Source organism: Diadema antillarum, unplaced genomic scaffold (assembly GCF_040938485.1).
Source record: "Diadema antillarum isolate AM-2024a unplaced genomic scaffold, OU_Dant_1.0 scf00000134, whole genome shotgun sequence".
Taxonomy (NCBI): domain Eukaryota; kingdom Metazoa; phylum Echinodermata; class Echinoidea; order Diadematoida; family Diadematidae; genus Diadema; species Diadema antillarum.
In genome coordinates, this window is record NW_027271023.1 from 2,401,776 (window position 1) to 2,426,564 (window position 24,789).

General features: G+C 37.8%; 1 protein-coding gene across 1 annotated transcript in view; it reads right to left on the reverse strand.

Moving 5' to 3' along the window:
• The window catches only part of LOC139720834 (leucine-rich repeat-containing protein 71-like), a 112,353-nt gene extending 93,261 nt beyond the window's left edge, over positions 1 to 19,092 (reverse strand). The window contains 1 exon segment of the mRNA XM_071632171.1: positions 19,022 to 19,092. Within this exon segment, the coding sequence (XP_071488272.1) occupies positions 19,022 to 19,092 (71 nt within the window).
• Between the last annotated feature and the right edge of the window lie 5,697 nt (positions 19,093 to 24,789).

Here is a 24,789-nt window from a genome sequence, read left to right on the forward strand (position 1 = left end):
GTATGTTATAAGTGCTTTGCCATTCATTAGTGAATAAAAAGAAAAAAAACACACATACGCATACACACACAAAGGCACACACACACACACATACACACAAAAAGAGGAAGACAAGTCATTTAATTGATTATGAAATGAGTTACGGAATTATCAAATAAAACAAAAACAAGAATACATTCGTATTTCGCCGTCAAAATCGTCACAATGAATTGACCTGTCCTAAAATACTTGAATTGCTTTTGTTTTCACAAAAATGAATAGTGTATAACATCTCAGCAAAATAATTTGAGGTTGTAGTAATAATAGCTGTTGAGTGTGGAAGGGGTTACAGATGCTGCATTCCATAATTTCTTTGAATAAACATTATAAAGGACTGCACGATTGAGTGCTGTGAGGTGTTCATAATCACTTTGCCAAACACACTATGCCTGCTGGAAAGAATACAGTGTCCCACATTGTGATACACAATGTGAAACACGGTTTGAACACTCACGCGCACACACACACACATCCACACGCACGCACGCACAAGCATACACACCCTCAAAATTACTTTTCCCTGAGGTGCCCCCCCCCCCCATGTCTTTACCCACGGTACGCCACTGTTGTGAACACAGTGTGAAATCTCTTCACCCTGTTATATTCGAGCGTTTTAACACAGTGAAGACATTGTGAATCATAGATTTACAGTATGAATCATTATGTCACAGTGTGAAACACAACAATACTAGGTGAACTCTATGTTAAAAAAAAGAACCACACACACCACAGTGTGAAATAAGTTTCACACTGTTGAATACGAGCGGTTTTTTTTTCACACAGTCCACTTTGTGAACATACATCATTGTGAACACACTGTGGAACACTGTATTCTTTCCAGCAGAGTGTGCCTTCCATCTTACTGTGTTTGAAAAATCTGGAAATACCATGCCTTTGTTACGTCGTTTGTGTAATGAGTCTTCTGTTTTTCTGTTTTTATGTTACTCCACATGCGCAAGTGAATTTTAACATTGCACCTTGAGTAAATAAAAACTATCAGTTGGTGATGAGGAGTGTGGCTCAGATGGAAAGCTGATGACTGAAAACAAATTTTGATTTAACTGATATTCTAGCCTTTATTGCAAGACATTCGTGCTCGAAGAATTGAAAAATAAGCAAGCGAGATTTAAAGAAAAAAAAAACCCTATGCTAGAATAAACGCAATAAGGTGTTGATGAGAGCACTTATTTCAGGTGGAATAAAAAAGAACACCCAATAAAATCACACAAAGTGATAGGGTATTATGAGGCAGTGGCTAAGAATACCAGAAGTGTTCATGCATTTCTCCATTTTCAGTGCTGCGCTATTTTTGTAAAATGCACTTACAACAAAAATACGGACAATGATGACGAAAAATAAAATGTGGAAAAACAACAATGAGAGTGATAAACAAAAAATGCAATGCACAGACATTTTTGGCACTTTCATCCGGTTCGGTTGACAAATGTGTATAGACACTAAAAATAGATTACAGGAAAAAAAGACAGTTAAGCCGGTGTCACATGACATGAAACGCGCTTTAATAGTGCGAAGATGTCCAGGTACTGGAATTTATAACGGCAATCAGCAACAACGTGAACAAGATAATTGCATAATGTGGTTGGATGATGCCTATAAAATGCTAAACGCTAGCAATTTTAGGCTTACTTATTTTAGACAATTTTATGAAGCAAACACCATATTTGCAAAAACGATCAAGGAAACATACGGTCTGCAAAACTGAGTGAGTATGCTGGCTTTACTACAATGTCAATCAATTTAATTCAAACATCATACCGAGAGCAGATTCGAGGTTGCCTGCTGTGACCTTGGTGGCTATAATTGGAATTTCAGTTGTCGTCTAAACTTTGAAAAGCAAGACTCATATTTGGAATACAGGATGTAGCGTCGGATAGTAAACAAACATTGTTTTTACGGGGTGATACGTTCGTTATTCTGAAGATTTGTCAATCCGAAAATGAAAATAAAGTTCGTTATTCCGAAGGTTCGTTATTCAAAAGCACATATATTTCCTATACCTACCTGTTCGTTAATCCGAAAATGAAATAACGTTCGCTAATCCGAACATTTGTGTCTTTACTCCGAAGATTCGTTAGTCCGAAGATGAATCAAGGTTCGTTATTCCCAAAGGTTCGTTATTCCGAAGGTTCATTAATCCGAAGATGAAATGAGGTTCGTTATTCCCAAGGTTCATTTATCTGAAAATGATATAAGATTCATAGCCCTAAAAATAAAGAGAAAGTGCGAACGAATCTTGATACGAACCCTTTGAATAATAAAACCTTTTAAGATTTTCGGATTAACGAACCGTCGGAATAGCGAACCTATAAGCGAACCTGATGTCATTTTCGGATTAATGTACCTTCGGAATAAGGAACTACAATGTACATGTATAATCGTAAAGTATACGTATCTTAAAGCCAGGGACTCTTCAAATAAAGAATAATGTTATGATAGCCAGTATTTCAAACACTCAGTGATTCATTGTATATGACATTATAAGAACTCGGTTAAGGGAAAACCTACAGAAGGCCAGGAGGCACACGAAATGTAGACCGGTAAATACATTTGAAATTTCTCATATAGAAAGATAAAAATAGCTGCGTGGAAGGGAGGAATGCATGCATTGAAATGAAAAGGACGACCTCGCGAAATTGAAGTGGTGGCAGCTTTGTGGGGGAAACATTTTGTGGGAGGGGGTGACGAGTTCCGCATCTCCGGGGTAAGATTTTGGGAGCATGAATACAAATTGAAAATCTGAGAGAAAACGTGCTACATGAATTTTGTTCAAGACCTTGATAGCCAGGAGGTTGGAGATGGAACTGTTGAAATAACTTATGACTTTTTTTTTTTTTCATATAGCATGCCCTTCATTCCGCTATCGAGATTGTCAAAACTTTTTGAATTTTCACAAATTCTGCAACTGTTTTCTCGCTCTAAAATGTCTATTCTCCCTTGTAATTGTGTGTGAACAGAACGCAAACTTTCACAACCATTATCACTTGGATGCATTCCCAAAGCGAACCGTGCTTTTAATCATGTACCCCGCTTTTTGCCGAAATTCCAGCTCACTCGCATTCCAGCGCAAGACATGTCGCCAGCAATTTGGAAAGACTTTACTTCTTGGTTTAGGACAAGCGAAAAATTATGAACTCTTTGGGATACAAGCGTATTTATGATCCCTAAGCATGAGTCACATAGAATTAGCTCGTTCGCTTTACTTGCTGGAAATAAATGGGGTCACTGTGAAATGAGTCTGCAATGATCGTCAAGTCAACTTAGTGATGTTCGTTACTCGGAAGGCTTGTTATTCCGAAACACAAACATAGGAATTCCCTATACCTATAATGAATTGTTCGTTAATCCGGAAATGAAATACAATTCGTTAATCCGAACATTTGTGGCGTTATTCTGGAGGTTCGTTATTCTGCAGATTCGTTATTTTGTAGGTTAGACAATTAAATCAGGCACGTTAAGTCGCGAATGAAAAGAATATGCTTTCTGCCGAGCCTTGACTATCTAAGGAATTACGAACCTTTTTTTCATTTTCGGATCAGTGAACCTCCGTAACAACGAACGTGTTTTCATTTTCGGATTTGCAATCGTTGACTTTAAAGAACTTTCGGAAACGCCGAGGAAACACTTCTGTTCCAATCCCTTGCGGCTAAAGTGATGCCAATCCATGCTCGAGTTAACTTAGTTAAAGTGAATACATTAAAATAACATAGAGAACGCCAAAGTCTTCATTAAATTGGAACACAGAATAAAAAGGTATTTATGACGTTCTAAAAGTTTTACATGTTTTCACGCAACAGTGAAATTGATAATCAAAATGCAAGTTACTCGATCTCCTTTCAAGTTTCCATGACATGCACACCAAAATGCGCATTTCTAGAAGGTGAGGAATGGTCTTATCTTTTTGATGGTACTCATAGAACCTTCCGCAGAAATTAAACAGCAAGATACCCAAAATAATGTCATGCGCAAACAGGTGGTGTTTATCTTTTTTTTTTTTAAATCTCGTTTGACTCTTAGATGTTGGTCATGTGAGGTGTGTGATTTTGATGACGGTCTGCTTAATAATGCTTGTCTGATTGTGTTCACATCAATGCATATTTTGGCTTTAGGGCCTATGGGCTAAATATCAAGCTCTTGAATTCACCTGTTACCAGCACTGTAATATTTGAGATAGTTAAAACTTTGAAATCAACTTCACAGTATTCGATTTTTTTATAAGTTTATGGTTGGTCTAATGCATCTTTTTGGATATAAGGCAAGTGAAAAATAAATCAACACCATTTTGTTGCCAATAAACGTGCCCATTTCTGAATACTCTTTATTAGCCCCAAAACGAAATCTGCCGACAGAGAAGCAAGGCCCGACCGAGTGAAATGTCTGAGTCTTTACACACTAGTGGACAAGGTTACTTTATCATATTCATTATATTGTATGCACACCATTGTAACAAAGATTGTTCCTGTCATGCAGAAAGCTTGTCTGAAAGTTGCCCATAACATAACAATCAATGAACGTAAAATTTTCGAAATTTTGTTCAGGAGAATTAAGGGAGAACTGCTATAGCTTTATAGCTTATCCCTGGGGAAAGACTACGCGTAGATATGGCTAACATGAATTATTGACATACTTTGTAAAGCCGAGATAAAACTTGCAACAACTTTTTTTTTTCACCATTTACAAAGCATCCCACCGGCTTCTTCGAGGAGAGCATATCCCTAAATCTGATGACTACTGTATTGTAAACTGGATAATTGACACATTTCCCATTGCAGAGACGAGGCAAAAATGGTAGGTGACTTTTGCTCATATTGATCACAAGACAGGTGGGGCGGATAGAATAACATTAAAAAGTCTCTCACATTCGGCACTCGACATGTTTATATTGATTTCATCGGTATTAATTAATCGTGTATGGTACATTTTGTGGCCACAAAAGAAAAAAAAGAGAATAAGATTTCTTTTTTAATACTCCGGAAAAGAAATGGACAAAGGGCAAAAGGGACCTTTGAGACAGTTGAAGAGACCTTTGAAAAGGAAAATCAATGCTGTTTAATTGCCTTTTATAACGAATTTGAAAAAGAATTGTCCAAACACGAAAACACTTTGTAAAAAACAAACAAACACACAAACAAACAAACCTGACTTCCTCCGACTGATTTCTTCTGGTATCAAAGTGTCGCTGTCTTTTGGAAGCAATCTGAAAACAGATCTAAACCTCCTCCTCTAAAAGCACACACGCAAGACGAAAAAAAAATCACACGTTTTCCAGGGAGTTTCATTTAGTGTGACTTTCTCGAACGCAGATATCCTTTCTTGATCCACTTATGTTTAAGAATCTGTGGTAGCATTATTTGGTTTATCTGCGATTTCTTTGTTTTTTCCACAGACCCTTGTTCTAAGTATATGCAATGCACGTATCAGGATTTCATTTTTGGCTATATCATATAGCACTGATTATGTCAACCCCGAAAATACTGCGTTGTTATCATTCCCCTAATTTTGCTGTATCAGAAGGTTCTCAACATTAGCGGGTATAACATGTCTTGAGAAGATTATACCAGGGGGTGCACGTCACTAGTCCGACACCCATGAGTCATGTATCCAACGAGTCATACAGCCCACAAGCTCGAAACCAAGCAAAAGGTCCCGTGAGACCGACATTACATCACGTCATCAGTCATGGGCCTTGTTTTCTGAGCGTCGAGCTCATGGGCTGTATGACTCGTGGGTCGTACGGCTCATGGAACTTTTTTTTTTTTCGATGTCGAGCTCCGTGGGTCGTATGACCTCGTGTCAAGGGAGGTACCTCCCTGGTTCTGCATTAATGTGTGTGTGTGTGTGTGTGTGTGTGTGTGCGTGTGTGTGTGTGTTTGTGTGTGTGTGTGTGTGTGTGTGTGTGTGTGTGTGTGTGTGTGTGTGTGTGTGTGTTTGTGTATAGGTGATCACCAGATATGCCGAAATGTGTTGGTGACAATATCTAAAAGCTCTAATCAAAGCCTATGAGCAATAATGAGCGTGTGAGCTATACCAAATGTGCTTCATGGAATGCATGATGCGGACTTCTGCGTGATTTCAAACAGGAGTGGTCCCTTTTCCAGCGGTTTCCCATCCCGCGTCCCTCACGCTCAAGACGGAGTATTATGTTATTGGGCTTCCGTTAGTATGCTGTCCTTACGGAATACGAGAGGGTGGAGACAAATAGTTTGTTAGAGAGCTGAAATGGAAACCCGATCCGGAAACGCTCTTGACAACTCTGGTATTCATCTTGAGCGGGCAATGTTTATAAAAACACGTCCAATGGGGATTTGAGTCTCCTTCTTCATACCCTATATGTCGCCCGGGCGTATCAAGTGTCATTCCAATCATATCTTTCTCATTCTAGGGTTTTTTGCTTTCTGTTTTAAACCTCTTGTTTTTCATTTCCTCACTATCGTCATACCATCTTCTCGGTTCTTCGTTGAATTACGTCCTAGAGAAATAGGGCGCCTCCAACAACAAAACGGAAAAAACAATGGCCTACGGGAAGGATATGGCTTATATGGAAAAATGAATGCACGCCAGCTCTTATCAAGTCTTGTGTTCTATTATTTATTACGCAAGCACTGGCATTAAACTTTTATTCCGAGCTACACCGATGAAGCACGAGGGGGGAAACGCAGCTCCTCTTCCACTTAATAATGAAAAGCCAATCATCAGGTGGTGTGATGGGCCAGTAATTAGATGGAAATAACCCAGTCACCCAGCGCACCTGTCTTCTGGTCAGAGAAAGCCCCGAGATGTGTTCCGGCAAAGCCAATAGTAATCGATCGGGTCCGGGTGTCCTCCGAAGAGAAGGCAAAGGCGGCGGAGTGCAAAACGGAGTGTAATGAAAACGGCCGGATTTATGGCTGATCAAATCGACATCATTCATTGAAGTCGTGCGGTTGATAGGAGCGCGAAATTCAATACGTGGGGGGAAATCCTACCATGGATATCACTCCGCCTTGTTGTAATCGCCTTTTTCTTTCCGCAGACACGCATTTTGCCAAGCTGCCTGAAACAATATACCGGAATGACCTCAGCTCCGAGTAGCTCCACTTTTCGCAAATGAATTCGTGTGTCTAGCTTAAAGGCAACACGCCATCAGGACACCACGGGAAAGTTTTTTGGCATTGATCGCTCTCGTTGTAACTAGTTGGAGATAGGGGAGAATGGACAAATTGTTTATGAAAAGTTTCCTATTGTTCTTACGCGATTCTTTAAAGTGGCCACCTCATGGCAGAATGTATGGAATACAACCAGCTATCTATTCATTTGCTCTTTTTTAATACTGCTCCAACAGTTGGAATAACATACTGGATATATGTACACTTTCAAATAATCGCGTGATAAGCGTTGCAAACGCGTTGCTTACATGCCTTGGTATACTTCTTTAATGTTTACTTTCCGACCGGATTCCGTCCGAACTGCACAGTATAAGGAGTATTGTAAAAAGAGGATATGTGATCCATATTGTGTAATTGTGTAATCTTATTTTAAAGTTGAGAGATGCTGAGATGTGTTAGTGCATTTTTTACATCATGCTGAAATTTATTGCACTCACGATTTCTACGATTGGCATTGATGTAGACGATCATATCCCTTCAAGCTTTATATTACTCGTTCGTTCTCAAGCTTTGTAGGAAGATGTATTACATTTCGTTCTTAGGATACCTACATCTGGTTTTTTCAGCCTCTTGCACTAATCAACCCATGTACAGTAGGCCTACATTTGGATTAAAATGATGCTACCAGGAACATGGTTGCAATTTATTGCCATTACCTGGTCAGCAAAGGGGTCATTAGATTGTCTTCCTTTGACTAATGCCATTCATACAGAAGACTTTTATTCATTCGTTTCAGTGTCCTGACATTATTCGGCCTCTACAGAGAAGAAAGCCCACATCAGTGTGCACACAGAAAAACAAATCATGAACATACAAACTAAAAAAATTAAACTGGGCTAATGCCTCTTAGAGAATTACGGACGCCATTCATGTATGCCGAATGGGGGATTCTATATACGCCGGAATCGATCTATGTGTAGATATTACCCCTTTTTATTAGAATGTGCCGCTCGAATTCATTTGTGTGCTTCAGGGAAGATTCGCAAAAATGAGATCCCAACTGATTCTGTTTCCATTATCTGTGTAAGGCTTGAAAGCTTCTTTAAGTGTTTTGGCACAATTATGATTTCTTTGATATCTCTTTGACAGAGAAGAAGATAATCAACGTTTTACTGAAAGTTATAACGCCCACGCATTTTGTGTTTTATTACTCAAGTTCAGTCCTTCGCAGGCACGCCAAAACTTTCTCTCGTCGATAGAACCGTCAACTCTGGCTGAAAACCGCATGTTGACTCAGCAATGTCAACTTGGTTTTTACTCTTTGTAGTGATATATTTGATTATCTGCTCTAGCCGATTACAGTTACATGTATCTTACAATGTATGAAATCTTGAGAACAGAGTATTAAAAATTCAGTTTCAGTTCAATGACATTATTTCCAGCAAACAATAGCCATACGTACAAATAACAAAGCAATCTTTTTGAACATGTTGGGGGTATATCTCTCGAAGTGAAGTACTTTTTTCATGAGGAGTGGCATGCAACTTATTCCAAACTTTAGGACCAGTATATCAGACTTTATGCTTGTATTCGCGAGCATATCTTCCTGTGACGTTGTGTGTGCAGGTGAGAAGATAGAGATGATGACAGTCGTGTTTTTTGATTGCCTGTTTCACATCAATACTGTTGTGCAGAGAATTTTTGGAGCTGCTTTTGTTGTTTGTCAGTAACTGCCTTTTTCATCATCATCAAAATTTTGCCCTTTTAAATCACTTGGCGCGTAACGTATTTGTCCCCTTTTCTATGTCAGTTCGTTTCTTTTATTTGTTTTTTTTTCTTGTGTCTCTTTTCATAGCATTGCTTTCTTTGTTTTTGTCTTGCTCTGTCTCGTCTTACTTTTGTTTTTGTTTTTCGCATGCTTCCCCATCAAAAATCTTATAGGATCTTTACCTGTTTTATGCAACTGTTATTTTTGCTTTGTGTATTTGATGGTTACACAATCAGCAAATAAGTCTTTTCACTGATTCTTGTTTTCTCAGTCCGTAATATATATAAAAAAATAACGCAAGGTTTCTTTGAAATAAGAGATTGTACCATAATGTTTTGTCTTATCAATTACATTTTTGTTGTCGGCTCTGTTATATTTGATTTTGTTTTAATCTGCTGAAGTAAATCAATTTGAAGTTTAGTAAATTTAATCATCTTTAAACTTTAGACGTCTTTGGTGGTACGCGTGGGTTTGCAAAGCATTGCTTTGCAAGGATACCCGGCGGGCGCAATATGTGGATCCACTATTGTATAAATCCGAAGAATCCGTTACATTGCTTTAATCCCCCGCAGGTTTCGACCATTTAGTTATCTTGGATGAAGCACTCTTGGGGAATTTTCTCCATTTCACACATGAGCCAAAAGTCTAGAACGATCGCTCCGTCAATGATCGTCAGTCATCCTTCGTGGAGTAATTAAATAAGAAATACGTGCAACATTGTCAGTCCATACTTCTTTTTCTCTATAAGCAGAGCATATGTTTGATGAACGGATGCGTCATAGAAGTGCCACTGTTATCGCTACGTAATTTTATATAATTTCTGCAGCACTTAGCGTTTTGCCCGCGGCCGATAGGGGGCTTGTGTATGACATGCATATCATTTATTTGTAATATGTTGGTATAGCATCATTATGCTGCCAATAATAAAGAGAATAAAGGGTATAAAGTAATAATGATAATTATAGTTTTGTAATATTTTGGTAATTTGATTAAGATGAGATTTTGATTAAAGTTTCATGTATTCTGTTGTTGTTAGAAATAATAAATGAAAAAAATGTAAATACATACCCAGAAGGAGAAATGTATGTATTGGATTATACAACAGAACACCACCTGCTTCAACAAGTGCAAGTGATCGGATACACAGCTTACATAGAGAATATGTTTTCACGTTAATTCATTTCTGATTCTATCTGCTTCTTTTTTTCATCTGCCAAAATTCTTTAGTCTTAAGCAAATTTTCCTGATGTTAAATTGATTGCCATATATGTTTTGTATGTTCTGTGTCATATGAAATATGAAGTTTTGTATTTTTTTTTTTTTTTGGTATTTGATATGATGTTTGAACGATTGTATTGATATAAACCCAGAGTTTTGTGTCATCATGATATATTCTTGGTGAATGTAATATTGATTGTTGTTTTGTAATAGTGCATAAACGATGATTTTATTGTAATGATGGAAAATATGTGTGATTATGATAATGATAATTTGAATATTGTTGCGGGGAATAAGAAGAGGTTGAAGGAGGGGAAGTGGAAGAAGAAGTAAGTTTACAAGAAGGGGAAGAGAGAAAATGAAGAAGAAGAAGATGAGTTGGTGAGAAGAATTTGAATTGAAAGGACTATCTTTTAGTAAGGTTCATGTATAAGTAATGATTATTATTTATGATAATGAGAATAGTAATGTTAGAAATTGTAATTGCAATATTCGTTTTTGCTTTGTTGGTGGAAAAGGTTAATGTTATTGTGTAACAGTTGATATTCTTTTTTTATTCTATGTATTTTTGTATATATTTTGATGTACATTGGATTCATGCTAATTCATGTAAAATGTCCGCAATTGCAGCCTGAGGGCAGCAACTAATGTTATCCAAGAAAATACCTTTTTAAATTCAATTCAATCCCTTGACAGGGAGTAAGATTCTCCTACGCTATCTCACAAATAATCAGCAGCTATAGCTGCTCTGAGTTCTTGGTTCAAACAATCATATTTCTGGGTAGTAAGGCCGACCATTATTATTATTTTTTTGTTTGTTCCGTGAGCGATCACCACATCGTCAACTTGGTCGCCAAAAGTCACTCTATACCCTACGCATCATCCTAAAGCCAACGGGCCATGAAAGTTAGATCCCTAATCACTTTCGTCATGTGCGGTATTTGCGAGCTCCGCTCACAATCATCTTCCCTTTCCCCCCAATCTTCCTGGTTGGGGCCGGAAAGAAAATGGAGTGTTTATCTCAAGGAGTGTGTAATACTTAACTAAGCGAATCAAACGTGACACTGGCTCCGTGTGAGTGAAGCCACCGCGATGATTGCCAAGGTTGTTTGGATCTGTGCGAAGCAGAGAGATGGAGAGCAAATTTCGGACTGCAAATATCCCCTGGACTCGAGTGTCGCCCTTTGGGGGAAAGATAGAAGTCCCCCAATTGGATGCAACGTGAAAGCAAGTGAGTGGGAACGGGATATCAGAGGAAAATGAAGCTATAGTCCAGACTGATAATGTGTCTGATCGAAATTTGGCAAACATTAATTTTTCAGATCCATACTGTAACTTTCACAGCTGAATAGATGTATTCACGTTCTTAATGATAACGAAGACGCCTCCTACATTAAAAAAACAAAAAACAAAAACAAAACTCAAATCCCGCGAGATGTTGCAAAGTCCCCCAGAATAACGTCGCGTTTTTCAAAGTCATAAGAGGCCTTGATACGACACGTTGATGGTATCAGTTGAGAATCATTTCTGTTCAGTTAAGTCGGTTTTTGAAGCAGAAAAGTACTTATGAAATCTGAAACCAGTAAACATCTCAACATGGGTAAAGGTGGGATGGCATTTCATGTTCAAGTTGCCTGGGAGGAATAAAGTAAAATGAATGACACAGCGATTTTAGAAATGAATACAAAAGTTACGGAATATTCGATTTTCGATTGTTGTCAGGATGGGATAATTTTGGTTAGATACCATCACATATGCATAAAGGAACTTTGGGGGGGGGGGGGAGTGGTTAAAAAGACCCTGGTTTGAATGAAAGTATTTTAGTGTTTATCCCGATGTAAAAATTCCTGCGAACTGTTATGGCATTCAACTTGCCTTGTCAAATCTACAAAACTTCTTTCATATTTGGATGTTCGAACTCAGAAGTATCTAACACAGATCATTCACAATGATGCAAGGTTCATGGTATATGAATATAGGAGCCCAATTAAGTCCTCCGCAAAGAAGTTCAGCAATTATTTATAATGCTACACATATTATAACTGTACTATGAAGACAATCTTCAGTGAAGTGTCTGTAAAAATTTAATATTGATTTCAGAAAGTTCCAAACCCCTACACTGCCCAATTTGTAGCTTGGTTTATGATGCATTATCTTCTCAACAGCCGTTTCTCAGCAAAATTCCCTTCATGGCTGTAATAATGATAATAATAATAATAATAATGATGATGATGATAATAATAATAATAATAATAATAATAATAATAATAATAACAATAATAATAATAATAATAATAATAACAATAATACATTCTGCTTATATAGCGCATGATACAGTAAAGTCTCTATGCGCTTTGCAATAATTCTTCCAATAAAAGGGGGAAAAAGGGGGGGGGGAGGGAATCAACATATTGCCACTTTCCACATTCCACAAGCATTTACTTTAAGGTAAATACAAATAATTTTAAGGGTTATTGTGATGCATCCCCCTCCTCTTAAATGAAACATGAATATTCATGACTACGGTAGCTATTGATACAACGAGTCATAAGAATGTTTCAGCAGCACTTAAAGGGGCCCTGAAATCCAAATGCATGTTGATTCGTGTTGATTTATGATACCCTCAGCATCACTTTTGCCGTAAAACGAATATCTAGACATATTCCATATATTTTCAACGATTTTTCTTCTATTCTTCTTCAGGTTACTTGGGAACGCCCACAAAAAAATCCTTCCAAACCAATACTCTTGAGATGACATCATCTGTCAATCATTGCTAAAGTACTGAAATGTTTAACAAAAGACATTGGAAGTGCGCCTTCCTCTCGACTCAGCATAACTTGCATGTTTCTGTGATATTAATATGACTAACAAAAGACATGGCGAGGGAACATGCAAGTTATAATGAGTCGAGGGGTAGGTGCATTCCAATGTCTTTTGTTAAAAATTTCAGTACTTTAGCAATGATTGAAAGAATAATACTGTCAATCATTGCTAAAGTACTGAAATGTTTAACAAAATCCTTCCAAACCAATATTCTTGAGATGACATCATCTGATGAAGTCATCTCAAGAATATTGGTTTGGAAGGATTTTTTGTGGGCGTTCCCAAGTATTCTGAAGAAAAATAGAAGAAAAAAATCGTTAAATATAGATGGAATGTTTCTAGATATTCGTTTCACCACTGCAAACGTGATGTTGAGGATATCATAAATCAACACAAATCAACATGCATTTGGATTTCAGGGCCCCTTTAATGTCGACTGCTCGTTATCCCGTCCTCAGTATTAATAACTACATAATTGATAAGTCTCCGTGTTCTCGCAGCCATCCATAGTCCTTGGGGACTTCCGCTTCCTAAAAAGTCAGATCCTGGATTGCTGGAGAATATTGATTATTGGCAAATTAACTTGACAAACTTAGGGGCTCGCTGAAAGGACTATGAGCGCGCTTGGTAACTTTGTGTGTGTGTGTGTGTGTGTGTGTGTGTGTGTGTGTGTGTGTGTGTGTGTGTGTGTGTGTGTGTAAATTTCTCAAATTGCCTCAGGTTAGATAATACGTATTCAGATTAATGTTTGACTTTGCAAATGGCAGAGCTGTGTGAATAATGTCAGTTTGTTTCAACTTGCGAGATGCATTTAGGATGCTTTCCTGCTATATGTGATCATCAATATTCTGCTATACTAGACGGAAGTTCTCGAGTTTTGTTGTGTTCTGGTTGACGAAGTGAAGAGTCATTATTTGAACAATGAAATGACACTATTGATGGGAAAACCTCATTCCAAAAGTGAACACTGATTATCGATTTTCCAAGGTTGAAACTAGAAATCACTATAGATTTTCGTCTAAAAAGTTATTTCGGGAGTATCACCTTGTTTTCTTAATTTGATTTTTAAATTTACTTTGCCTCCGTTCTCATATAAAAAAGTCATGAAAATGTCGCACATTTAGACCTTCTGTAAACAATTCCGTCTCCAGGATTCCTGAGTTTTCCCTGAGGGTGTGTGTGTGCATGTGTGTGTGTGTGTGTGTGTATGTGTGTGTGTGAGTTTATGGATGTGTGTGTGTGTGTGCACGTATATTGGCAAAATGATACCAGACTTCGGTATTAAATGTCGCTGTAGGCTACAACGAAACAGTTGCTTCATAAATGCAGCACCCACGAGCAGCCGAAGCCCCGGTTCAACGAACGGGAGTCTATTTTCATCGGCATCGGGTAGCTCAAGCAGTGTTATATATTGACTCTCGGTGAGGTGCCAATTTGCTTGTTGGCACACGGCAAAAATGCTTCTAAAACATCCATTAATGATGAGAGGGTGGGCCCACTTCACACCCAATCTGACAAATCACATCTTACACCCTCGGCAATATAAGCCAAAGGCACTCACATTTCTTTCTTGTCCTTGTTATTTTTTCTTACATTTTCTTACATAGATTGAAACTCAACTCCTTCATATATCAAACATGAAGCATAATACAAACACTGAGAAATTAAAAAGTAACAGCAACAGAGAAACATTGTATACATAATGATTTAACTGACGAGAGTACGAAGGCGTTCGCACTCCATAGTTGACAAAAAAAAAAATCCCCCACAAAAAACATGAATCTGCTAAACTAATACGCACACATACGCCCCCAACAACAACAACTACAACTACAACAACAGCAACAACAAAATTAAGAAAAAAATGAAAAAGAAAAGTTCCAAGGCCTGATAACACGCCTAATGGCCATCTCCACTGTACGTTATTTGAAAATAATCTAAGATGAAGATAAATCACTTGTTGGGACTAATTTCCTGGTTTGGCGCTTTTATTCTATTTCTCCTTCTGATGCGATATTTTAAACTCTCTCTCTCTCTCTTTCAAATTGCAAAAACCCGTAGGTCTTCGATATTAAAGTTGTAGTTTCAAAAGTTTTACGCATATCGTAAACTGTCATGTATAGATTCTTATGGAATCCTCTTTTACAAACAACAAAACAAAAGTGAAAATACACATTCATCCCAAATAAAACATAATGTACATGACACACGCGCGCACCTATACGTACACATAATACACTCATAAGGACACAAACATAATACATTAAACCTACTTACTTATAAACTATGACGGGGGTGTTTCATAAAGCTGTTCTTAAAGTTACGAACGACTGAAGAACGACTGAAGCACGTTCTGATGTGCTATACTTATCAGAATTTCAATAATTCACCACAAGAACTGATCACGAGTCGTTCTTAAGTCGTTCGTAACTTTAAGAACAGCTTTATGAAACACTTCAGAGCCATTCAGTCAAATTATTGATGATGATCACTGGTTCTCGTCATTCACTGGATCAAAACTGACAGCCTATGATGATAAAGAGTTCAAAACCCTGAATACTTTGACGTAGTTTTCAGAATTCAAATCACTCACTTGATATGGGAACCAGGTAACAAAAACCGTGAGATTTCTTTCTTTCTTTCTTTCTTTCTTTCTTTTTCTGATATGCCAGTGCTAGAAATCACTCGATCACAGCATGAATTACTTACTGGGCAAAATTATGACTGGCGAACAAAAAAAAAAAAATGATTGATAGGTGTCCTACTCGATGCGTAAAGTGCCGATGGCTGGGGAAGCGCTATTGTCATGGCAACAGAGCAAGTTCATTTCACGGGATAGTCTTTCAGTGTATGATGCAGAGCGATAAAAGTGTTGAAAGGTCAAAACAGAACGGATGACCAGAGGGTATATTCGAGATCATTAGGGTGACATAACCACCAACACCAAACCTGTCTCAAAATTTTCAGCGATATTTCATTAAAGAGCTATTGGAGCATTAGTGAAGTTTAATATCCTTACTCGTTTTTCTATAACACTACAGTCTGCAAAAAGATAAAGGTTAGAGTCAGCCGCTGTATTTCCATCTTTGAAATCTGAAATGTGAAGTGAATGTCCATGGCATAATCTGCATTATATTTCTCCATTCATCTCGAATGATAGACCTTATAACATTGCACGGGATGTTCCTTAAGCCTGTTCCGTAAATCTTATGGGAAGTAACAAACCCCATTGCCACTCTAATGTTTAGAATATTACTTTTACTTTTCTTTAATAATTTCACAGTAACATTTCGATCGATTCGTATTCACCTGACTTTAACGAAATGAGGTCTCACATGAAATTTACCTTTATAACGAATGACAAAATTAATCATGAAGCGGAAAATACATACGTCAAACAATACAAAAAATGGATGTCCATTGTAATTATTTCACTACAAAACAGCGGCTTGATCAACCAAGCAAGACAATACGAGGGTTAATGAACAGAGCATCTGAGAGATGTTTTGGCGTTATTCAGTTCATATAATCATTACCACTATTTTCAGAATTCAAATTGACTTTACATTGATTAATTAAATCACGGAAGTATCACTGGAAAAAAAAACAGAATAAGAATGAGAAATTTTTGAACTTCAAAAGTTAAATTTTTTCAGAATTGAAAAAAAAAAATCATCATTGATTATTGGCCGTTGAAGAAAGTGTTCCCTTGACCCAACCAACCACTAGCACTTTACCCCATTCAGAAACGCTCCTCCCCGCTGCTGAAAAAAGGTTAGCATCCCCCTCTTCCCCCTCTCTTATTTCCCTCACGTCGTAATATCTTACACACGTACACATCCCTGTATACTTTCCTCGCACTTACAGTGTTCTCTTCTCACTTTAATACTACTCCTTTACTCTTGCGTGTGTGCCGTGCGCGTATGTTCCGTAAAGGCTGTTGTATGTTTTCTCAAGGAGCTCCAAACTGAAGCTCCTTGGCTTTTTTTGGATTCTGTAATATGACGACGCTCTTTTTGAGTTACCATGCTCTTGAATTGATGTGTCGATAAAATGTTACAAAGTATGACATTAAATAGTTATTTTCTTTGGCTTTTGAGTCAATTTCTTGCCGCAAATTAGCATCTCTTGAAATGTTTTGCTCGTTAATCTACAATACGCTCTGTAATAGATAATCAATCACTTTATTATCTCCGACTAGAAATGTTCAGTGGTAAAGGGTGACCTCTGCATGATAACCCCTCGTTGGGACTTCAACAAAAATCTTAATTTTGCAAAGTGACAAGAACGCCTAAAGTCGATTGAAAATCGTAAAAAAAATGAACATATAGCAATCACATAGAAATACACGAACAACCATGCGGGGGGGGGGGGGTGGGGGGACCAATTTTTACGAAGACACAGTCTGAGTAATTACGGATAAACATCGAGAGGTGAATAACCCATGTAACACCTCAAACTGAAAACCAATCGATACGTCACTGTGCTGGCGATCATATCATTTTCTTTTACGTTTTGTTCAACTTTTTGGATTGTACCACGCAATATTGACTTACGCATGTATCGACCATATCTTTTTTGTTTTTGTTTTGTTTATCTTTCTTCTGATACCTTTCATAATTATAGAAAATGACATGGCAACTAATCGATAACTTGCAAACCATTCATTATTCGTGTACGTTACACGGGGGAAAAGATGACTGCAGTAAGAAATGTTCGTGCTTACATTTAAAACTGTAAGCAGGTCCGAAATGTCAAGGTTTCAAGTCCATGCCACATTCATGAGGGATATGTCAATAATTGAGGATCTCTCACGGAAAGAGAGGATCACCTTTCGCATTTTCTTTCTTTAATTTCATCATGTTTCACCCAGGGCGACCAAGTTTAATGTATCAAACTCCACTATTGATTAAACAGTGTTTTTTTTTTCCCCGAAGAATAGAAAGTACAGAAAATGTGCCGAACTTGAAAACAACAACTAACAACAATAACAACAACAGGAACAACAACGACATTAACAACAATAACAACCAAACTTTTTAGCGTTGACATTAATCGGCCAATCAGATAACAACGATTTTGTTTACGCCCGCTTTTGTATCAGAGCGCGCTATTTTTGTGATAAGGGTGCTTCTAGTTCTATACTAACGTGATTTCAACAAACTGCAGTGGACGGCGAAAGACACCCGCAGGTCATATTATTCAATCATTCTCCACAAAGAATATAACTATTGGTGGCACTTCGCCTTCTGAAAGGAGAATCACCTAAGTTTACCTCCGTCGTGCAACAATTCACACCACTACAACTTTTTTTTTTCAATCACTATGGCAGCAGCTGTGAGTATTAAAAGTACAATTCCACTTCAAGCTCAAGTTGGTAAAAAACGATCTGGTAAAACAAAAACAAACAAATAGTACACGTCGGAGGCACAAACACAAGTAGATGACGTAAGGATATCACTCCACTAGGCTTTCACACATCTTCTCAACGTTTTACTTAAAGTACTTTTAAGTTAGTCTACTTTTAGGTAAAATTTTACTTAAGCATATAAAATCACCTCGTCTGAAATGTGTGTTTGTCGTTCCGGAATGACACGTTAAACTTTTCCATAGCTCTATCATGTTATGACTAATTTTAATGAAATTTTTACCATTCCGTATGGTTGATTTCACTCTCATTATCAAAGCAAGCTTGAACGTGGTGAAGTGTACACTATTAGTTATTGCGTAATCCTATAAATATCATATTTGACCATGATATTATACATTTCTGCAAATCCCATTGATGGAAAAAGGATTTTGCCTTTTTGTTTGCCTGTTTGTTGCTTGTTTGTTAGTTACAGATTACTATATATGCTGCTATGAAGTATCCCTTTTGGACATTAATGTTCCCTATTTCAGTTTGACGAGTATATCATAATACAACACGAAATAAAACTTGCACTATACACACATAGCACAAGATGCATGCGTTTTCTCCGGAGTGAGCTTATGGACTCTATCGCTATCCTTGAACAGATGTGCGAAAGACTTATAAATCTTAGCCACCAAGCAACTGCGAACTTACCCGAGAGGTCCCCACTTGGCACTACCAGTGAACCTGGAAGGTGGTGTGTTGGTACTTCTGGCTGAATCCATGGTCTTGTTCTTTGAGCGACGAACTCTCTGGTGTACGAAGCGAGAAGACAATGTTATGTTGTCCTCTACACTGCATAATTTTGGGACTGTATTATACCTCCCCCTCCCTCCCCGTGCCCTTGACGCCAGAGCGCCTCTCACGTTACCTCAGCACGGACTAAGAAGCTGTAAGGCGAGTTACCGGGGGAGCACCGTGAGAGATGTGTTATCGACTTCGACCTTATCGTGTTTCTGTTTTGAACGATATCTCCTCAAATCGCCATGGACAACGATTCTTAGATTTGATTTCTCCTTTTTCAAAACTGAAGCCGCACATCGATCTCATGCAACATTTAGGATGTATTCTGAAATACAGCACTTCTTATCATGAATTATCAAGGAGCCTGCAGCATAAAGTGTGAACGCAACCCCGAAAGAGACAACTTTACCCACCCTAGATTGGAAGGAGTGAAAAGTCTTGTGCGATTATTTTACAGTTATATGGACTCCCATTTAAGGGATTACCAGTCCTGTTACTGCCCAAGGTAGATCTTGTCAACTATTGTGTCTCCAGATCCTCCAAAGACGGTCGATGGATTACCGTATTCTAAAGCTAACAACCCTCGGCGCAATATCAGACATTACCAGTTGTAATGCGGGATTTTGAAAACACTGAAATAACGCTCTCTGAGTGGGCTTAGAGTGAACGCAAATAACGCGAGTAATGAATGCAACCTCCCCGATTCTTTATAAAAAAAGGAGGGCTGCTTATCCCGGTTTCGATAAGTCCCGTGTGTGGAATATTGACCCCAGGCAATATCTTGAAGATTTCCATCTAGCTTCCAAGTTGGTTTCCCGGGACACAATCCCTTATCAGCCCAGAAAAGTAAAAATCGAAGATTTAACCTGCTGATGTTTCAGAGATTGTCCTGCAACTCGACACTCCTGCTGAAACGCATGTCCATTATCATTTAGTTATCACGCTTGTGCACAACACACACACACACACACACACACACACACACACACACACAGAGAGAGAGAGAGAGAGAGAGAGAGAGAGAGAGAGACACCTTCTTATCCATATACTTTTTAAACACGTATTTACAAAATATATTATACAAGTTTGTGCATGCGTGACTATGAAACATTCTTAATGTAAGTTTCTCTTACATAATACGGTCATATCATACTTGCTTGTTAAGTACATAATAGGCCCTATATAAGTTCAGTGTGTCCGTCATATTTGACAAATGGAACTGAACGGACATAATAATTATAACGAGATAGGTTCATGAATTTGGCAATATTTTGTTCTCTCGAATATATTCGGGTTTTTTTTTTCTCCAATTTCTGTTAAATGAACGAAACAGAGAGAATGGCTTGATCAATACCATTTGATTACATACTGCAGTATATTGCCATCATCCTGAATTACATTTTTTGTCATCAACCTTTATCTTCTACAATTACACTTGACGAACTCTTAGTCCAAGAAATCGTACTTTTTATGCTGGTATGTACGCGATTTTTTTATGGTCTTGCTACATGCGCTTTATGATTATGTACATAATGTGACGAATAAAGTGGCATGTTTGGTCTTTGCAAGATTTCTGATTGTTTGTTGGATGTACATAATGTGAAGAATAAAGTGGCATGTTTGGTCTTTGCAAGATTTCTGATTGTTCGTTGGATACTGGTCTCATCTGTTATTAATTCTCTATGTCCTTTCCTTAATACAGTAATTACCCATTCCATTCGCGATAATGTTTTCAACTTTGTCAGTAGTGTTTGTGCGTATGAAAAGGTGGTGATGTCTGTGGGCCTCTAAGGTGATCGCCTTTGCCTTTCCCGCTATAGATTCAGTTGGCGCCATTTCTTCATTAAGATAGTACGGGGATACTTGAACAGCCTTTGCCGTTTTTCAGGTCATGCAAGCAAACAGGATATCATTATTAATTCATTTGCCTCCTCATAGACCAAAATAATCAGATTACACAGTCATGACATGTCAGAACGGACCCAACACCTTTCGAGTTCAGATATTGGCTGTTATTTTCGCACCTCGTCAGCACTGTCAGGTTAAGTTTCCTTAGACAACTTGACATCAGCCGATATGAAAAGAAGCAAAGCTGTCATAAGTGATCGACCCATCTTTGCTCCCTATAAGAAATGGATGTTAACGAGAAAATGAAAATGGAATGACAAGAAAAAAGAAAAAAAAAAGAAAAAGAAAAATCAGCCTACGGAAACCAGTTCCAGCTATGTCCATGTCATCCCTATATGGAAAGGCAGTATAAAAAGTCCTCTTACCGAGGCATGAGGGGCACGAAAGAGGAGGAATACTTTGATTAAACATGACAACAGAACCGCTAAAATGCCTCACATTTATCTTAGTGGGTAGTTGACTTTTTAGAAATTTTTCAGTTGTTATGCATTACCCTGCTGTGTAATTTTAACTTGTTTCCCTTTTTTTCTAATCTTCTTATTTCATTGTAATGAGGACTGAGGATTGAGGACTAAACGGCAACTTATAATGTTCGGAACAAGAACAATTGTGTTCTTTATCTTGTATGTGTTTATTTGTTGTTTTTCATTTTCTTCTCTGTTGTCATTTTCGTACATATATATATATATATATATATATATATATATATATATATATATCTTTTAATTTCATGAAGCGCCATGAGCACCAAAAGGTGGACCTGTGCGCTATTATACAAGTAGCCCCTACGCGTTCATTGTATCACTGTTTTCTGTACAACATACGGACTTGATGAAAAACAGCCAATATTTTTTAGTGCAAGTATTTTAACCCTTGCATAAATAAAACAAACTAACAAACTCTTAAAGCACTGAGAGATTTATTGTCCCGACATATGCCACAACAATATAAAATGTTAAAAGCTTTTGTCCATCTATTGTTGGAAACGGATAACGAAAGTGAGAAACGATAGGACTTAGATTAACGGTTTCAAGAATATAAATTTACGTACCAACATCATTGTTGTTTTGTTAAAACTTTTGTCAATCTTTCGTTTCTGATTGATAATGTGAACGACAAAAGCGTACTTCTAGCAACATTCTTATGTATGGTTGTACGTCATACTTTGAAAAGTAACATATACACGTGAATATGTGATCATGTAACAATCATATGTATGTATATATATATATATATATATATATATATATATATATATGTTATATGCATTGCATATACGATAGAAAAATGAATGTTAAAAGCCTCTTTGTATGTGTGTCTGTGAAGGATGAATTCCGTATGTTTTTTTTTTCCTTAAAGCAATATCTATGCTAATTCTTGTAAAGTCTTAGCCGGCCTTTCTCGGAAAAGTCGATATATACAATTAAAAGTCATCAGCTAGATAAACACCACAACATAAGAACACCAACATACAGCCTTCTGCTGCATCAGTCACTTGCACTTTTTCGCGAACAAAATGACGCTTAAGGCCTGTACATTTCGTGATGAAAGAATGCCCTTTATTAAGAAGGTGACGCGTTGTACACTGCCATACTATACATGAAGCATCCTTACATACTCTGTGTTGACAAACCAGCTTGTTTTGCAACGAGGAATATATTTCGAGTCTGAACGGATATCACATAGAGTTATACTACCCAAGACTGTAAGTTGAACGTATACAATGGTATAGCAATAAACCCTTTTACTTCCCCCGTGATATCTATACTCAATACATGACTTTATTATCTATATCTCAAGCGCTCATTAATTGAATACCACACTTGCACGAATGGAACGTTCTTTCTATAGGAACAGAACCCACGGAAAGGAAGTTTGAAACATGTAAAAACACTTCAGCATTACACATGATTGCACATGATTATTGTGATGAAGTTATTAGGACTTAACAGCATCAAAATAAGATTATCGTTAAAGTATTGAATACGAGTTGTATAAGGCCTTAAATCATGCTTTGCGCATTACAATGCAGAAGTTACAAACCACCACATCACCACAATAATTTTACAGCTCAAACGCCGCCGAGACGTCGTCCACTGTTGTATTCAACAAGTCATTAGACACAATCTGAATATTAGTTATGAAATATTACCTCACATCCACACTTCTACGTGATATCAAACGAAATTTGCGTGTCGGGGCAAAAGTTTCTACTCGCGGTAAAGCAAGATATAATACAAAAACAATCTGCAGTCATGCTGTTACATGGAGTCATCTTTTACTGATTGTAAAATCATAACACAACATTCACATTTTCACGAACTGTCAAAGGTCATGTTCACACAAACTTTTGTAGATGGATGAAATAAAACAAACCAGTAAAAAGAACAGTAACAAATGCTCGCCGATCAAAGAAACATTGCTTCAAGGGAATGAACTGTCCTCCTTTCGATTTGATGTCTGTAACCTCGCACTGATCAGATAAACATGAAGCAAAAACGCCATGTCTGATCGCATTTGAGATTGACGATGTTCCAGGATTTTATCATGCTTTTGTTTTCAGTTTGATTTACAGAAAAAACAAAACAAAAAAAGAAGAAAGGACAAAGTAAGAAAGTATCAGTTTGGTTGGTAAGACACTATATTATGTGCTTTATATAACCACACTTTTCACGCGAAAAACTTCAACATCAGTTTATGACAACGAACAGTAATCGGGAAAGTCCTCTCTCAAAATCATTCTCTCAGGGGTTTAAATCCGACAGGTATTTTCCCTGGCCCCGTCCACGCATTGGATTCACACATTCACTATACTCTACAAGAGTATAATCACTGAAGATCGGTATAACCACTGTTTGAAAAGGAGTAACGCAAGTGAACAACCCCTTGTAAGCTGGCTCTGCGGGCCGCGTTTCGTAGTACACGTACAACGCACGATGTTTATTATAACAATTTCAACGGTAGCAGCTGGGTCATCTGCTAAAAATCAACTGTATTTCTTTTAATTGTATTACTATTAGCGGGAGATTAAATATTATTATTGGAGATCATATTATCATGTTATCATGATGTATGATAAATTTCAGCAAAATAATGCAACTTAAAGTCTCGACTTGAGACACTTGTTGCCAATTTTGTAAAACGTTGTCACGGCGAAAACTGCCCCAAAATGTTTATTACGCACTCGTAATACTCTCATGCAAATTTTGTAACATCGACGGCAATGCTGTTGTGGTGATACACGTATAATGAAAGTTCCTGAAACCACTGCCATTTAGACACATTTCGACCTTGACAAGGCGAGATGTGAGTATACAACAAAAACATTACCCAATCTGGACACTTAACCACGGAAACCGTATCCGGGCAATTACCCCCAGAGGGCAATTCCCCCCCCCCCGGCTAAATACTGGTTAGTGGTAAGGTTAGAGTAAAGATTAGGGTTACGGTTAGGAGTTTGAGTTAGGGTTAGTATTAGGTCCAGGATTAGGATTAGGGCCAGGGGAAGGGTGCGGGGTAATTGCCCAGGGGGTTATTGCCCTAGACCCCCACGGAAACTACCAGTCCAGTACAGTTGCTTCCATGCAAACAACCTTTGGGATTCTAACTGGATAAGGTAAATGGGTGTAGGAGGTGAGAGAGGGAAGGATGACGAGGGAGTGTCCAATCAATATTTTTCCAAGTTAGACAGGAGGCGCCCACCCGCCAGCTGTTTCTTCGTCTCTTGGATAATGCTTCGATGGACCAGGAGAAGACTTTGGGTGGTAGAA